Source organism: Cygnus olor, chromosome 5 (genome assembly GCF_009769625.2).
Source record: "Cygnus olor isolate bCygOlo1 chromosome 5, bCygOlo1.pri.v2, whole genome shotgun sequence".
Taxonomy (NCBI): Eukaryota; Metazoa; Chordata; class Aves; order Anseriformes; family Anatidae; genus Cygnus; species Cygnus olor.
This window is the reverse complement of record NC_049173.1, coordinates 24,128,265-24,145,823: the sequence shown is the minus strand read 5'-3', so window position 1 is coordinate 24,145,823 and position 17,559 is coordinate 24,128,265. Positions and strand designations below refer to the sequence as shown.

General features: G+C 47.6%; 1 protein-coding gene across 5 annotated transcripts in view; it reads left to right on the top strand.

The window, feature by feature from the left end:
• The window catches only part of FLVCR2 (FLVCR heme transporter 2), a 34,473-nt gene that overhangs the window by 842 nt on the left and 16,072 nt on the right, over positions 1 to 17,559 (top strand). For 4 of the 5 annotated variants that reach the window (XR_005820190.1, XR_005820191.1, XM_040558362.1 and 1 more), the window contains exons 2-3: positions 12,701 to 12,842; positions 13,850 to 13,990. Coding sequence is in view for 3 of the 5 variants with exons in the window: in XM_040558362.1 (XP_040414296.1) it covers positions 12,701 to 12,842; positions 13,850 to 13,990 (283 nt within the window). In the remaining 2 variants the exon portion in view is untranslated. Of the gene's footprint in view, positions 1 to 7,609; positions 9,187 to 9,278; positions 9,384 to 12,700; positions 12,843 to 13,849; positions 13,991 to 17,559 lie in introns of those variants that run through there. The other variant, XM_040558364.1, reaches the window with a different exon arrangement.

The following is a 17,559-nucleotide window of genomic DNA, read 5'->3' as shown; positions in this document are numbered from 1 at the left end:
GGGACCTGGGTCTGCGAAGTTGGAGGTGGTGCAAGGGTTGGCATCAAGCAGTGCTGGGCCTTGAAGTCATCTGTTTCCCTCCTGCTCCCCTGTCTGTGAGTCTCTGCTCCAGCGGTGTGGTTGGGTAGCACCGGGGATGGACTGGAGAGGGAAGCGCAGTGCTGCGAAACATGCTTTCAGCAGAGTGTCCAGCAAATCTCAGGACTGCGGTTGCATTGGGATTTGACATGGCAATATCCTACTCCTGCTGGCTACTAGATGGGACGAAAGAGAATAGCTGTCTCCAGAAGACAGTGCTTGTGACTGGGCCAAGGGGGAAAAGGCCTTTAACCAACTTCTCTCCCTTAAAAGTAAGGCACGGAGTCTCCACAAACAGTTGTTTTGAAATGAAGCGAATCTTCCACCAGGCTAGGAGGAGGTAAGGTCCCCGAGCACTCTTGTATAAAGGCAGGTCAGGGGGGCCAGTGGCTCACGCTTGCTCAAGCTGTAACGTGCTTTTCTGGTAGCTAGCTAGTGCTTGGAGGAGATAATTTTTTCACAGTTTTGAAAGGATCAGGGAAATGACTTGCTGACCCTTGCATTGGAACACCCACTGATCCCTGCTGCTTGAAGCAGATAGACTAATGCTGATGCAGCGTGGCATAAGAGAAGTGAGGCCAGCTCTGTGACACTGACATGAAGAAGAGGGAAGTAGTCTGGCATTAGCAGCTTAGCTAGACCCGTGCCTCTAACTTCCAACACTTGATGTAATCCTTTCCATGTGACTGCACACTTCCTTCAGCTGACTCTGGTTTGGGCTGTGGGTGGGCTCCATTCAGATTTTAGTGTTTCTTGCAGTTTGGGTAGTTTGTAAAGCATGGTTCTTCCTACAGCACACAAAATTATCAGCAAGATTTGAGGTCTCCTTTCCCCAAGATCCTGGCTTTCTGTACTGATTGAGATACTGCTGTAGCAAAAAGAGGTGAATGCTCGGAGATAACACTTGAGGAACTGACGTTTGTGGAACTGTGTTAGGCAGGCTCTGGCTTACTGGAAAGAGAAATCTTCTCTGGAAAGAGAAATCATGCTCATCTTCCTCCGGGTGAATCTAAGCTTCCCTCTTCGCTCTTACCACTCAAGCTAGTGGCCTGTTTTTTATGTGTTTTAAATGAATCTTTAGAGTGGAAGGCATTTAACTTGGCGTGAACACTGCTGATTTAGGAGTAAATAAGTAACTGAGCATTTCACTGTCAGACTTTTCCTTTTTTTATTCAGGTGGAATTACTCAATAGTGTGCATAAGAAATCCAAACAATGAGGTTTTCAGCCTGTGCTATATGCGTAGGTAGTATCTTCATCATCCTGAAAGGAGTGGGTTAGCCTAACAATTGTGAAAGGCAAACTTTGGTTAAAAGTTTGGTTCTCCGCACTGCTCTGGGGGTTGAACTGGCATTGCAGTGAGGCCACGGGTCAGTACATAACCCTTGCTTTGTAAGCCCGAACTTTCCTTTTAGAGAATCAGGGAGACAAGAAATGGCAATGACTAAAGGCAGGGTGTACTCCATAGCAAGGACCTATTCACTTCATTACCTTAATTAAGGGTCCTGATGTGCATAATTACAGTGAGTGAAAAGTAGCTATTTTGCTTAGCAGTGAGGTTGAGCAGGGGGAAGAAACAGAAGCTTCCTTTTTTTCCTGAGTCTGTAGTTAAAGAGTGTATTTTAGGGAGTGACAGTGAAGGCATAGTATGGTGGGTTTGTAATTTCAGTATGCCAGTGTGGCAAATTATTCCCTCTGCTCATTCATTAACAACTGTATGGTTTTCTTTTCAGAACCATGTTACTTCGTTACAGTCCAAGTTAAAGATCCTCAAGGTTGACATCTCTGACATGGTTATTTATCAAATGCCAAGCACTAAGATCCCTGTCTGGCAGAGGTACCAGCAGCTACATGGGTGAGCAGAGCAGTTTGCCTCTTTGTTTGATACACCTGCCCTCTTTATGATCCTATCCACCTTAAACTGCACTCAGCAGTGCTGTCCTGAGGGGAGCCCTGCTGCTCCGCTCATCCATCCGTGACTGCTGGGCTGATGTCCCTTCAGGACACGGCGATTGCTTGCTGTGTGACAGTAACCTTCAGATTCAAGCTCAACTCTCAATAGTAAATTATTTAAATGCCAGATGGTGTGTTAAATATCTTAAAAAAAATAAAAATAAAAAAATCCTAGTAGATAATGTCAGATTCTCCTCACTCTTTTCTGGTCATGGTGTGTTGGCTGTGGTATCTGAAGTGCAAAGAAGGATTAGATAGAGCACTCTCAAAGGGATGCTGATTAACTACTTTAAGAGGAGAGTACGGACACCTGCAGAGGCTATCACAGTCTCTTTGTTTACCTACTGCTGGTTTACATTACATTGTACTTCTTCCTATTTTAACAGAGAAATGCACAAGCTGTTGTATTCTTTTTCCTTGTCCCTGCAAGTTCGTATATGGGTTGGTATAGAACGGGATTTACCTGTAAATTGGATACTTTGACATAAGATTGTTAATGTTGTTAAAATATTACTAGCAATTTATTGATTTAAAAGACCAAGAAAAATCTACATGGGCACCTTTCCTCAGGCTGAAGTTCTAGGGTAAGGAAACAGGAGAGTGATGCCCTTCAGCTGTGTTTTAATTTGTGAGGAATTTGACCGACATGCGTCAGAAATGCAGCCGTGAGTGGTAGTGGGTCTTCTACATCATCAGCAGTGTCACCTGTGGAGAAACGTGGTGCTGGATATCTGCATTAGTCCCGTGCGTGAGAGTTGGGTGGGAGAGAGTGGTATGCATCAGGGCTGTGCTGCTTCCAGCAGTTGGGCTTCTGGTTTCCACCTCAGAGGGAGATTGACCTGTCATTTTCTCTGGTAGCAAGACTGCAGTTGAAAAGAATTACTCTCTGAGATGCTAGCGTTTGCAGGAGTATGGGTTTGCTGGAGCAGCAGGCCTTGTTCCTTTCTTTAAAATACTTGCTTTGCTGCCTTTTGGGGGTGAGGAAACGGTGCTGTGGCCTGATGGCACTAACCTCTGCTGTGGTGGGGATGTTTAAGTAATGAGGTGAATTCTTGTGACTATTTGAGGTATTATGAGCTGGAGCCAGCTGGTCAGGTACTGGAATTCCTCAGCGCTCTGCATCAGCCTCTGTGGCATGTGCTGGACTGCCATGCTTGGGCAACGTTTGTTCAGGCCTGTTGGCGTTAAGAACGCTGTGTTAACTGTGTTGTGCTGGAGCAATGAAAGACATTTGTGTTTGTGACTTTGTATTGCTCTGCCACCAGCGTATTTTTTTGTTTGTTTGTTTTGTTTTAATCAAAATCAACCTTTTTCCTGGTTCTCTCTATTCTGACTGGGGGACTTGTGGTAAGGATTCAGGCTGTTGGATGATTTGTCTGCTGTAATTTTGATGCTTCATTTTTTAGAAGGAGTTGATAAAAATTGTTGATGGACTAGGAGGAAAGAAAACTTCAATTTCATGTTTGTCTCTGCCTGAGGGGGAAAAATGATGCAGCAGCTTACTGAGCTCTGGGTGGGGTCTGTCCTTGTTCAGATGGAGCTGGGATGCCTCTGCGACTTAGGTGATTTAGGACTTCTGTTAAAGAGACAGCCTGAGGCAGAGATTTTAGGTGCTATCTGCATAGGGCTGGGAGCATTAGTCTAGCAGTAATGAGGTGATGGATTTTGAAGTGGGCAAAGTGAATGATAAAGCATGAATGAAATGTTCTCTCTCTCCTGGTAGGTCCTTTCCTTGTGTTTTGAAATGAGGGAAAGAATCTGCAGGGGGTGGTGCGGGGTGAGTGTCTGTGAGTAATCAGGTCTGCAACATCTGAATGGCCATTGCTTTTGTGCTGTTTTGCCTCCTTACTAACCCTCTTCTGTGCTGTTTGCCCTTCAGGTAAGGCAGCATCTGAAAGTCCAAGAAGCGTTGTGGAAACGGAGCATGTCCAGTGGGATTCATCTCTTCAGGCAGACTTCTTTCTAGAGCTCATTTGCTCTTCCCTCCCTGCTGAGGGGCTCCCCATCTCTTCAGATGAGATCTGATCCCCGTTAGAAATAGGGACAGGTGGTAGTCATGGCCCTGCATCTCCTGGGGTTTTAGCTCTTAGGACAGTGAAGACTTTACTGAGGAGCCAGTAGTGGCAATAGTTAGAGGTGCTATTTTCCAGCCCTGGCTCCTTTCCCTTCCTGCAAAGAAGGGCAGGGTGGATCGGGCCACTGGGATCACAAGGAGTGCTGTGTGGGCAGCTCTCTGAGGTCCTGGACGTGGCTCAGTGCGGGAGGGTGTGCTGACCAAATAGTGACGTGGCTTTCCCAGGAATGCCCGAGCTTCTATAAATGAGCACAGGAACCTGAAATTATCTCTTTCTGCTCATTTCATCTGGTGCTCCCTCCCCAGCCACACGCCAAAAGCAGCTCACCCTTTTCCCTCACAGAAGCAGCTGGCTTTTGGGTTTTGCTGAGCTTAACTCACAGGGGTGTTAAATGAATGACAGCAGTGTTTTTGCTGGGAGGGGCTGCCCTATGGCACCCTTAGTACTTGCCCTGCAGGATCCTTGGAGACTGGCTCTGTTATGTGACTGTAATAGGTCCTTGACCCAAGTGTCATCCCGGCTGAGTACCTCAGCAGCTGCTGAGGTGGCTGTTGGAGCCGAAACCCCTCTTCTGCTTTACTGTCTCTTATCTGCTGCTGCTGTTTTACTGCGTTGCATTTCTTCCCCAGTAAACCGGGAGGTGTGTTCAGTGCTGAGAGGCCCTGAGTGACTTGCCTGGAGAAGTGGTCTTCGTTGTCTGGCATTGTATCACGTTAAACAGTATGAGGAGGTGATGCCACAGAAAAAGTATGATCAGGAAGGAGTTTACTTTGCTTCTGGGAGAGCTTTGGTTGTGCAAGTGCAGTTTGAAGAAATAACTTCATCTCTCGTATCAGTGTGAATGGATTTGGGGAAAAAAAAGAAAGCCTAAGCTCTATCTTACCTCTTCACGAGGCCTGGATTATATTTTTTCCTCTCACCACTTGGGTCCTTTCTGCTTCTTAAAACACTGCAAAAAAGGTGACTAAACTGTGGTGTGCAAACATTTAAGTACATTGACTTCAGTGGGCCTGGATTTCAGTGGGCCCTTACGGATTTCAGTATTTCTGTCAGTGGCGTGGAAGAAGCATATTCTGGGCAGCAATGCAAATAAAAATATACTGGATAGGAAGTGGCAGCTTCTGCTTTGCACAGATCTCTTGCTGTGGATCTTCAGTTCTACTGTAGGTCTCTTGCAGGAAGGCAGCTGGGACCTGTGCTAATAGCAAGGGGCTGGGAGGCTGATGTGCAGTAGGAGTCACAGGGTGTGGGAGGCGGTGGCTGTCTGCTCTCTGCAGGCTATGACCCTATAATTCCCTTATCGCAAAGGTGAAATATCGTGGTTATAGCATGGGAGACACCTGTAGTTAAAAAAGGAGGAAATGCTACAGGGCAGAGCTGTGACACGCTGACAAGAGTAACGGAAGAGGCTGTGGTGTCCAGGACTTTGGAACACGTGCCTCTTCCGAGGGGTTCCCAGGGTGAGTGAAGATCCTGGTCTGATGCATTTTATTGCCTTGGCAGAACTGTCCGGTGTCTGTACCGAGTGGGGGTCAAAGTCCCACTCCCATATGTCTAAGAGCAGTGGACGGGAAGGAGAGCCCTTCTGTTCGCTTTTCTAAGGGCTCTACTGCCGTGACCAGACATGTGGTGTCCAGATCCATCAAACTGTGCTGCTTCCCCCTCTTCTTGCCGGTCAGATACGTGTCCTTTTGCCACTACCAGTTACATTCTGCACCTTTGCAGTGGTTTGTACCAGAAGACCACTAACGTGGGTTATGCAGCATCCTGACCTGGTCTCATCTGTTACTACTGGGCAGCACAGGAGTTGCCGCACTTGGCTCGTGTGTTCTCTCTGCAAGGGTTTTGGAGAGACAGGGTAGCAATCGGTAAGTTCTGGTGGTTATCCGAGGTGGAGGTTTCCAGAAGAGTGATGGTTGCCGTGCACAGGCTTGCTCTGTAGGCTTTTCGCTAGGAAACGTTGCTTCTGTGGTGTCAATGTTGTCAGGTCAGTTCTCATCATTCAGCTGGGGAGACTCACACCTGTTGTTTTAAGGTCTTGGTATATGAAGCCATTTGTATTAGAATGGATGATAATCAAATACTAGTAGTAAAAAAATCTAAAGTATTTTTACTGTTGTGTCTGGAGAGGAACATCTCGAAAGTGTGAAGCCCTACATGCTTGAAGGTATCTGCCAGAAAACAAGTAAATCAGTGTGAGCGGTGAGCCTGACTCCTTAAAAAGATTCAAGTGTCACTTGTTTTCTTCCAAAGCATGATACTCCTCACGGTTTTCTAGAGGATTCCTCGTCTCCTTGGTCGCTGTGGATGTCGAGGATTAGAAGGGTAGAATAGCTCCAGTGGTGTGTTGACAAAGGCAATGAGCTCTCTTTGCTGAGAGCAGGTGAAGCCCTTGATTATTTTTTTCCCCATGAAACAATTCTTTGGAAAGGTACAGTGCATGAGGGCATAGGAGCGTTTGGTCTAGGTCAGGCAGCCCTGGGGCAGTCAGTGGTCCCTGGTAAGTGCTAAGGAAAAGATAGAGAGGAGGATATGCTCTGTTTTCACTAACTCAAAAAAAGTCTCGGTTTGGGAACTTGCTGAGGTTGTGTTCAAATCAGAGTGTCTGAAAAGCCCGCTGTATTGGTATTTATTCACATGTAAACTTGAGGTTTCTGATTGTTACGGTTTCTGCCAATTTGGCCAAACTGGCAGTCTGCTCGCCCCGGAGTTTCCTGGGAGTGCTGCACTTGCAGGATCTTTTAAAAATTCATGTTGCTTTTGCCTTCCCGCATTCCTGATTTGAGTGTTTTGGTAAGGGACCAAGTTAACAGTTCGGTATGTTTGTGTGTGAGTAGCGTGGGTTTTCTGTTGTCTCGTTCTTCTCAACGTTTGGATGAATCCCATCTGGTCCTGACACCTCATAGAACAAACTAACTGCAATAAATTGAATAAAGTCTTCCACTGATAGTGCTTCAGACTTTTTTTTTTGCCATGTGAAGAAGTTCTATTGAGGTGGAAACTTCCCCAAAAAATCACGTAGTGAGTGCTGATGCAGGAGTTCATTTAATTCTCCCTGTCTCGAATGTTTTCCTTCCGTGGTGATCATCTCTTGGCCTTCCAGACTTCCTGGCAGGCTTCCTGATTGTGCAGTGCATCAAGTTTTGACTTAGTTTGTCAAGCTGTTCCGCAGTCTTTTTTGGTCTAATTAAGCTTTTACTTTAGTTTTGTCCAGCTTGCTGTCTCCTCTTTTTCTTGCTTGAGGAGATAAAGTACAGCTTTTGAGGTTTGTGATGGTTTTTCTTTTTCCTTCTTTGCTCTTTAACCGTGGTTGCTTTTATTTCTACTGTTCTAAAAGTGTTGATAATGTTCTGTACGCTTACTCTGAGCCCCTGATGCGGTGTCTCAGTGTCTCTGTGCAGTCTCAATGCCACCTGCAAGCAGTTAGTTTCTTTGTCTTCTGAATTTCCTTTTAAGAAGCTTTCCTTTTAGACAGTTCCCTCTTGCAAGTTAAAATTGACGTAGTGGTTTGGAGCTGTTTCCACCCCCCAGCTCGCTGCTGCAAGGAAGCTGAATGTGAGTGCAGTGCAGAACTGTTTGCTAATGCTGATCGTGGGCATGCTGTGCTGCCCTAGGCCTGAATCATGAATTGTGCTGCCTCTTGTAGGTTCTCCTCAGAAGAGGGTATTTATGGAATCTAAAAATGCAGTCTCTGCAGCATCCCTGTCATGACGCTTACATAGCCTGCAAGGGCATTGTCACAATTTCTCTGTGTTGTATTTTTTGCCTTTGCAGCATCTCTCTTTCTGTCTTTTAACACTTTAATTGACCTTCCTGGTGTGGTGGTCTCTTCTGTCAATATTCCTGCTTGCTTGGGGATTTTATTGGGCTTCTGTATTCCCGTTGCTGACTCAGTTTTCTTTAAGGTGGAGACGCACTCCTCCATCAATCGTTTATTTACAGTTTTTATGCTGATTCTGCACTAATTATCATCCTTCAGCAGACTCTTGGTATATAATCAGATAAATTAGACATCCCATTGCGCGTTTCAAGACCTCAGGTACATGTATACCATCTTACTCGCCACTTGCTCTCAATTTTATCATCTGTTCTTGTGTATGGTTGAATCTTGAATGTGAAGTCAGTGTTGGGACTGCACCTTGACGAAATTCAGGTAGGAAGTAGATTCTTTCCACTGTTTGTTTATCAGCCTTTAGAAAAAAAAACTCATCTGGACAGTGGACTCTGCTGTAGTTGTAGACCTCCCTGTTATTCTGTTTAAATCACCCCAAAGCCTTGAAATAAAGTGCCAGCAGGCTGGTTCCTGCAGGGAGATTCATGAGGATCGGGACAGTGCGGTGTGTTTTACGGGTGTGGGGATGCTCTCGTGCTGTGGAAGTGCTGAATTTTGGGAGCGAGCCCCTGTTTGTATAGGTCTTGGAGATGTTTCTGCTTGCACAGAGGTTGGAGATGCTAGTTCGTGCCCTGGTGAGAGGGAGTGCACTATGAGCCCTAATGGCTGCTGGTCTCTGTAAGAGGGGTCGCACAGAGCATTGCAGAGCCATCTCTGTTTTTACGTTGCTTTAGTTTCCCAGATCTAATGTGGGAGCCATGGAGAAGGGAGGAAAAAATGTTTCTCTGTTAAAGAATGTTTAAATTTTCTGGCTCATGGGTTACACTGTTGTCTGTTGGGCTGGTGGTGATGTGGGTACTGGCCTGCTGAGGACCAAACTGAAAATCTCTTTGTGAAAGGTGAAGTACGTGCGGTATAATACTCATCATGATGTAGAGAGCCTGTCTTTGTTGCTAAAAGTGCAATGAATAATCCAGGGTATCCCCTGGGAAATCTTCAGTTTTAGCCAAGTCAAGGGATCTTCATAGGATTAATAATGTCAGTGACCCTGAAATAGAAAATGTTTCCTATTGCTATGCTGGGATTTTTTTTCCTCTCTACCACCTATTTTTTCACAGGTTTAAGAAACTTCCAGTGGACGAGAGTTTCCTTTTCTGGAAGGGGAAGAGTGAGGACAAGCATCCTTCTGTGGTTAGGAAAAATTGTTCAGGTCTTCTGAAAAGACAACAGAAGTACCCAAGAGAGCTGAGTAAGTCCTTTTTGATAGGCAGCAACTATAGGACTTCTCAGAAATGGATTTACGAATGATTTGCAGAACAGATTTTCAATATCCTTTTTCAGGTAGGAAAGGATAGAGGGAGACCTGAAAAAGAGTGAATCTTGACTGTGGTCCCAGAGAAACCTCCCTTTTTCCTGTACATGTTTTGCTGTGGCTCAGCAACTCGTGTGAGTATCATGTGATTGATGTTGCAGAAGCAGCTAGCACAGGAATCCGGCCCGGTTCTTCCAGGAATGAAAGGGCAATAAGGCAAGGCAGCACTTTCCAGGAAGCAATTTATAGATCTCATTTGGTAAAAGGTGGAGAAGCCCACGTGGAACCTGGTAGGTGAGGACTAGGAGGACTCCAGCCTCCACTGGAAAGGAGCATTGTTGAGAGTGTTTTCCTTGAAGTTTGAACTTTTGGGAGTGCTGAGAAGCCCAGTGTGGCTGCAGTACTGAAGCATGGCTGTGTCCTAGGCTGGACAGGCATGTTGGAGCAGCAGAACTGCACTCTGGCCAAAATACACTTGCTGCAGAGATAAACAGGCTTTTGCCCTCTGGGTGTGCTCTGGATTCAGTGTAAGTACCTCCTCTGTGAAGCTACAGGCTTGATTCCCTTGTACAGAGAAGAGGGAAGCGTGCAATTTAATGAAGATCAGGGCTTAAAGCCTCTAAGCCAACTGGTGGTCAAGCTCACAGGTAGTCAGCGAGTCTCCCGTGTCAGCAGCTAATGCAGAACAGACTTAAGTAGCTGTAACAGTGAGGGGACAGGCTGTGTCTGGACAAAGTTGAGCTCTGGCAAGTTTAGTCCTGCGTCAGAGGCTGCCTGTGCTGCATGGGTGTTGGGAAGGCTTACCTTTGCTACTGGTGATATTTGAAGTTCTCTCTTAACTCCTCCAGTCCTTGGCTTACTATCTGGGGACATCCCAGTTTGTGTTTCACTTCACTGTGCTTAATGAACCCCTGAATGTTCTCACTGCTGAAAACGGCCTGAACTTTTGTAGTCTCTTGGTGACTCTTCCCACCGGGTCCTGGGATGCCCCGGTGCTGGGAATGAACTCAGCACAGAAGTCTGCTGCAATCCTGACCTCGGCTATTGCAGCCTCCCAGTGCAGGAGGGCACAGTTGGACACAGAAAGCTTGGTCAGACATTGTTGAAAGTTGCATGTCTTCAAGCTAAATGCTGTCTCTGAGTCTAGCAGACGGCTCTGTTTGAACTATAAGCATTCTTCCCGACTCAAAGATCCACTAGTTGGATGGAGGAGGAGGAGGGCTTATGGAGAGTTTGCTAGAGAGCACAAGCCCATTTTTGTCCCAGCCAGCAGTTGTGGCACCTGGGATGTATTTGTTCTGTGATCTTGATCCTGGCCAGTGCAGTGGCTCTTCCAAAATGAGTCCATCATCATCCCAGGAACATGGAGATATGATGGCGAAAGCATGCAGAAAGCACAAGGAGTTTTTGCTAGAGGGCAAGGCAGGAGACATGTCTGAGCCTGTGCCAGGGACAGGGCTCGGGGGTTGTTCTGCTCTATGTTTTGCCATGCTTGGGAGTGACTTGTGGGCACCACAGTCCTCGCTTTTCTTGATCCTTGCTTTCCTTACCTGTAGAGTAAGACCAGTTACGCGAACTGGCCCTCTCCAGGGACTCCGAAGACATTGAGCACTGGCTCCTTCTATTGTGCAGCATTATTGTGGGGCAACAGGTCTTGATTTTGCTCATGGATTCCTATCTATCTGGTGTTTCCCATGAGGAAATGGTACATGCAGTGGGCTTAGTTTGAATATATCCTTGTTTCTGTGCTTTGCATATTCTTACCTCCTTTCAGCGTGAGGATGAGGGCAGTGGCTATAGAGAGGCTGCCCTGGTGTAGCACGAGTATATTTTTTATACTGCTAGTCTGTATTGGTTCAGTTAGCACTGTACCAGTAATATGAGTGCTTTTCTACCTCCCAGCTAATGTACAGCCTGCAAAGGAGATTGGAAATCTTTGTTTCAAGCAGGGATGAGGATGGCTGCATGGCTACCCGCTGTCTCTTTTTTTGGGTGCCTTCTCAGTCCTTACGTCTGTTATAGGCTCTTGTGCGTGCCTTGTTACTGTCCACAACAGCAAACGTAGGATGAAACCAGGAAATTGGGGGAAAAAAAACAAGTGTTACTAAACAAAAAATATGTTTGCCCTGTACAGGGCTAAGTGTGCAGAACCTCTTTGAGAGCAAGCAAGAGCTGAGCTCGTGTATGGCTTGTTTTCTGATGTCTGAGAGGATTGCAAGTGCTGAGAAGGGCCAGAGGAGCAGGGAAATACACTCCTTGGGAACTAGATGGTGATTGTAACATGGTTGTAGAGAGAAACTAACACAGGGGAGGGGGGGGAAAAAGCAGGGGGGAAGGCTTTTGTAGGCCTCCTCTTGTCTTTAGAGTACTCCAAATGCGATGAGTGCACTTTGGCTTCAACTTTATGAAGAGAGTGCTCCCAGGCATCAAAGCAGCTCTTTCTCCTCTTTTGAGGGCTGGCACTGAAGGTCTGTGTCGTTTAGTGCTGCTTGTCGTCGTGGCAAAACCTGCGCTGCTGCAGTTCCTTGTTACTCTCCTGGATGAAACAGCCGTCAAGTGAAGAGCCCCAGTGTCCTCACCGAAGCGTGTGCCGTCATGGCAGGAGCTCCTCGGCTGGACGTGCGGGGCTCTCAGCACAGCAGAGGCCACAGCTGCAGGGTTTCTTCTTGCAGCCCTTCAGAGCCAAGCGTTTCAGCTGGGCAGTTGCCAAGCCCCATCGCGCAACCTCCACATTCAGGATACGTGCTGTCAGCACTTCCTTCGCTCTCAGTCTTCATCTTTTTCTAGGTTCTCTTGGTGCAGTGGGAAAGGCGTGAGTGGTAGCAGGGTGAGCCTTGTCTTGGGAGGGAGCTCACTCAGAAACAGCGTCATAAAGTGTCTGAGACAGATTGATATCTCACTCATCACGAGTGGGCAGGGTTCTGCGTTGCATCAACCCTTGCGCTTGTCTGGCTCGAAGACAAATAGGTTCAATTCATTAACCCAGTAGAGAACTGTGGTGTCTTTTGATGGTGTCGTTTTCTGCTGTTTTTGATGAGCCAAGCCAGATGAGCAGGTGATCAGGTCAGCACCAGCGTAGATGCAAGATAAGGAGCGGGATGTGTGCGTGCACAGGAACGTGTGTGTGGGAGGACAGGGGAAGCAAGAACTCCACTTTGGTGGAGGCAAGCATTAATTCTACTCAGTTCTGCTTTAAAACCTTGCCTTGAATATCCTTACAGTTGTGAGTTCGGTGGGGGGGACCTCTCATGGTCTAGTTAATGTGGGTAGCTGGCTTTTATCTTTCAATTGTTAGGTGGTGAAGGGGGTTTTCTCCTTGTAGGTGAAGCTGGAGAAGGCCAAGTTGAGATCTTACTGTGTGGGGGAGGATTGCATCAAAGAGCTGAGCTCTGAGCTAGTGGTGGTGTTGTGGTTCCATGTCACACCTGTGTCCCCTCTCTCTCCTGCTCAGCTTGGCATTGCTCTGGGCTTTCTGGTCCCTCCTGTTCTGGTTCCCAATGTGGAAGATGTGGAGAAGCTGGCCTACCATATAAGCATCATGTTCTTCATGACAGCAGGCGTGGCAACGGCCCTCTTCATCCTGGTCGTCATAGGTAAGGAGGTGGGAGGCGTGTGCGTGAAACCAAGTGGAACTTGAGATGATCAGCCTGAGTGTGAGGGGCCTGCGTGGGGTTGTGAGTGAGCCTGCCAAATTGTTCATTTCGTCCTTTGATTGCCCACAATAAAATTCTGGCATGTATAAGTTCTTTAAAAGCCAGTTTTAAAAATACTCCAAGGTTCTCATCCTTCTTGCCTGCAAACAGGATGCTTGGGGCTGATTACATCATAAGGGCAGGGAGAAGGAGGTAGATTATCTTGCATCACAGGAACATGCTGTTCCCAGGAAGGAAAAAAAAAAAAGGTAACCAGTTATGAGTGGGGCGAAGAAATCATTATAGGCAGTAGACTGTGTGGACTCCTCTTGCCAGCTTGTTCGTGTTGCGTGATCGTTGAGTCAGATGTAGACTTCAATGATTCACAGGTGGGGAATAGTCAAAGTACAAAAGTGACTGTGCTGCCCCTAATACAGCAGTGGATCACCTGCAACTGGGATTCCTGGATGCTGCTTTAGTGCTAGTTAGAGACAGCAGACAGCGTGTGCAGACTGAGAAGGGTCAGGCCTGGAGTAAAACCTGGCATAGGCCATTGCTCCCTGAGCACTGCAGGGCATGAGGCCTCCTTTGTCGGCTGGCTTTTCCCGGTCCACTTTTGCATTTGTATGGCCGTGCAACACTTCTGCAGCTGGCTGTCCATCTTCTGGAAGATGAAGTTGTTGTTAGTCTTGCCAACTCTTTTGCTGCTGCCCGCCACTGTGTACACAAAATGCTAACTGAAGGCAAGGTGTTTCCCCCCTGGCAGGAGCTGTTACTGGAGAGACCCCATCTTCTTCTGTTCCTGGTTAACTTTGTGCACAGAGATCAAAGCTTAGGGATGCTGGTGTGTTTTATACACTTGGTTTTACTAGTCCTTGTGCTGTCCCGTGAACATCTCAATCCTCAGCATGTGCCCAGGCTCCCCAGTTGCGCTGTTACAAACGGGTCTGCTTTGTGTCTGGTTTCAGTCTTCAAGGAGAAGCCCCCATACCCTCCGAGCCAAGCTCAGGCCTTGATCCAGTCACGACCGACAGTGGAATATTCCTACGTGCAGTCAATCCTTCGTCTGCTCCGCAACGCCAACTTTGTGCTGCTTATGGTCACGTACGGTAAGCTTTGGCTGTTCTGTGCAGCCATCACTGCTGGGCATGCTTAGCTTCTCCCTCCCTCTCTGTGCTGTGCCGGGGCAGTAACTGGCCCGAGTTGTGGTAGGGGAATGTAAGGATAGCTGTGCTGCCGCAGACCAGGGGTCCTTCTAGCCCCCTCCAGCAATGGTTACAAGCAAATACCTAGAGGACAGAGGACAATGTGTCCCACTAGTTTTTTTTCCCAGCCTCTGACCACTTCCTGTTCAGGGGATTTCCTTATTCCTTTTTTTTTTTTTTTATTTCCCTAGTTGGTTAATAACTTAGGTAAGCATTTAGATTAGTCCAAGAAACATGAGCCATGTCTGAGTGCAATTTGCTGCACTGATTGCAAGTTACTTCCTAAGAAAAGCGTATGCTGGCAGACCTCCCAGTAGAGGTGATGTGGAGCATGTAGGTGTGCAGGCTGCACCAGCCTCTTTGGCAATCCCTACGAAGCAAATGGAAGGGAGGGTTGGAGGCTATGTACTTCTGCCATCTGTTCTCTGCCGTATTTCTGTGAGGGCAGTGTGATGTGTTGAATCTGTTTCTGATGCTGAATTGTTATATGGAGAAGTATTCTTCTCTTTAGCAGAGACAGGGGAGGCCCCTGCAGCCTACACCTGTATGATAGGATAGGATATACTTTAGGCAGCCGTTCTGCGGAGAGGTCTGTCCCCATTTCCCACCTGCTTGCTGCGGAAGCTCCTCAGGAGGAAAGATAAATAGTTCTTGAACTTCTGTGGTTCCCCTAGCAGCTGTGCCTAAAGAACTTTGTGAGTGACAAGCCAGGTAGGAGAGAGTGAGATGGTGGCTTTGTACCTTCCGGGAGTACTGATGGTGTTTGGACCTGTTGAAATCTCTTCTCCCTTCCCAGTGCGGCTTCTAGAAATGCCCATCAGACCACCCTTAGGCTCCGCTGGTTTGCGTTGCAGCTGCTCCCCACTCCCCCTCCCTAGTACCTGATGACCTCTGTGAAAGTGGAGGCAGACTGGCTAAAAGCTGGATTGTGACATCTGCTCATTCACATGCTTCGGGGAAAAGAAAGGGGAAAGCATTAGTTCTAACAGTGGTACTCAGGCCCTGGAGGAGAGAGGCAGACTCCCAGTACGAAGAGCATGTTTAGAATCTGATCTCCGTGGGATAATTCCCTCCTGGCAGTCACAAATGACGTGGAAATCATTCAGTGGCTCATAATCCTGTCTGTCTTCCACCTGTCTGTGCATTTATTCTGCTCCTCCCTATGTCAGCCTCCTGTCAATCTCCAACTTGACTTTCAGGCTGCTGGCAGTGAAGATAAGGTGACTGCTACTCAGAGGGGGAACTAAGCAGTGAAACTTTTTTTTCTTACCTAGTCTGGCTTTAAAATGGGGACGGTATTTCCTACTCAAGTCAAAGGTTATGTTGGACAAGATTGAAGACAGCTGCAGCCAAGTGAGTGCAACTGAGTCATCTTCCCTGTCTAACACAAAGATACCTACAGCCTCTTGTAGCTTTTATATTAACATAGTGTTTGTTAGTAGAGAGAGTGGGAAATGGCCTGCTGGTTCATTTCCTCTGGCTGTAGAAAGATTGGGGGCCCTCACATGATGCCAGGTCAGAACAGGGCTGCAGATCTCTAAGGTAAAGTGATATGACCAGCACAAGCCGACTCGTTTCCTGCGGGAAGACTTGCAGCGCTGGAAACATCGGTGGCACTGCATCTGTGTAGTGTGGGTCAACTGTTTCTCAGGGAAACCCTCAGCCTGCCTTTTCCCAAAGACTGTTGGCATTGCTTCAGTAAAGCTGAGGCATGACGTGGAGTGGGCATTAAGGAACTCTGAGTTCACTGGGTTGGACTTTGCACTGACGCTGTGTGTAGCTACGGAGAGACAGCAGGAAGGAAAAAGGTGGGAAAGGCTGGGAAAGGCTCGTGAAATGGGAGTGATGAGACAGTTCCGAAGAATCAGCATTTGGAAAGGAGATGGGGTGGTGAGGAGAAGGCAGGGCGACTGAGGAGATCTGCACAAGGAACCATTGTCCTGGAAGATGATGAAGGTGAAGAAGAGGAAGAGCAGTAGTCTGGCATGTAGGCACTACGCTGCTTAGTTACAGGAGAATTGAGTTCTAGTCCAGGGCTTAATAAGGGCTCCTTTCGGAGCCTTGGGCAATAAACTTCCCCTTTCTGGCCTCTGTAAAATAGAGAAGACACTGTGAGGTCTCAAAAATGTTGTTACACAGCACATTACAGGCAAACCATGGTAACTAGCTAATGAATCAGGTGGGATTGGATCTTCGGTTGTCCTTTTCTCAGCTACTAGTCCTGGTTTCCTCATCTGCGTGGGCGATTGGGCACTGCCATTGGAAACATCCCTCGCCTATTGTACAGGCATTCAAACAGCTGGCTGTAAGTCGCAGAGAAACTTCACCGAGCAACTGTGACATGTAACATGCATACTTCATTTGCCAGCCTTCACAAATGCAAATTGGGCACATTGTCTCGATTCTTAGAATATTTTGTCTGACTCTGGTGCCAAGTGTTGCTGCCAACTCTGCATCTCTTTCTACCCAGCTTGGGAGAAGGGGCCCTTCTTTCTCTGGGAAATCACATACATCACCGAGCCTCTGTGGAGCTGGCGTCCCGACAGCATCAGCTGTCGGAGTCTGGCTGTCCCCACCAGGTTGCTGTCCTCTTGGCTGGGTGAGAAGCAGAGGCGCACATATGACTGGTCTATGTTTATGCCCAGCTTTGAGGTGAAGCAGTAGTGGGTAGAGGGACTGCGCTGGTTTGTGCTGAGATGTGCTTTTGGAGCAGGGACCCCTGTTACAGGCAATCGGCTTACGGGATTACTTGCGTAAAATTCTTCATCTGTTCTGTCCCGTGGAGCTGTGGAGTTAGCTCTGCTTGATGTTGTTGGGGAGGGTGTGTGAAGGAAGTGTGATCTCCCCTCCAGCTGTCAACCTGGTGGCTCCTTGGAGCACTTCAGGAGCTGTGCAGGGCAATGGGCTTGCAGCCTCCCAGTGGAGGAGTGGGCTGGGCACAGCAGGATCGCTCAGGGCTTCAGGGGCAGGGGAACTGGAGTTACAGCTCAAGATTTTGTTCCCTTTGTCAGAGCTCTGTCTGCTAGACTGCACTTCTGTATCATGTAGTGCCATGTTTCTGCTTTTAGCTGAGGCCGAAAGAGGAAAAGCAGGAAGTGGGAACTTGACATGTGTCTGGGCTGTCAGGATTTCAGACGTCTGAGCCAGAATTTTAAAACCCATGCCACCTTCTGGAGCCTAGCGATGTGTGAGCTGCAGTGGTGAAATGTGTCCCCATCCCTCCCCCTACCAGGATCACTGAAGCCTTGAAGAGAAACTAACTGCAAATGTAAATGACTTTCTGAGAAGAAAGTTGAGTTGACTGTTACAGACCTCATCCACCTGGGGAAGGTTTCTCAGTATCACCCAAGGTGAGAGTGGAGCCGTTGCGGTACTGCTGCTCCAGTGCTCACGTGGATATTCCACGTGGATGTTTCCATGGGGGGGAAAGGGGGGGCTCTTGTTTTCTGTGACCTTCAGGGAGGCATTGGGCT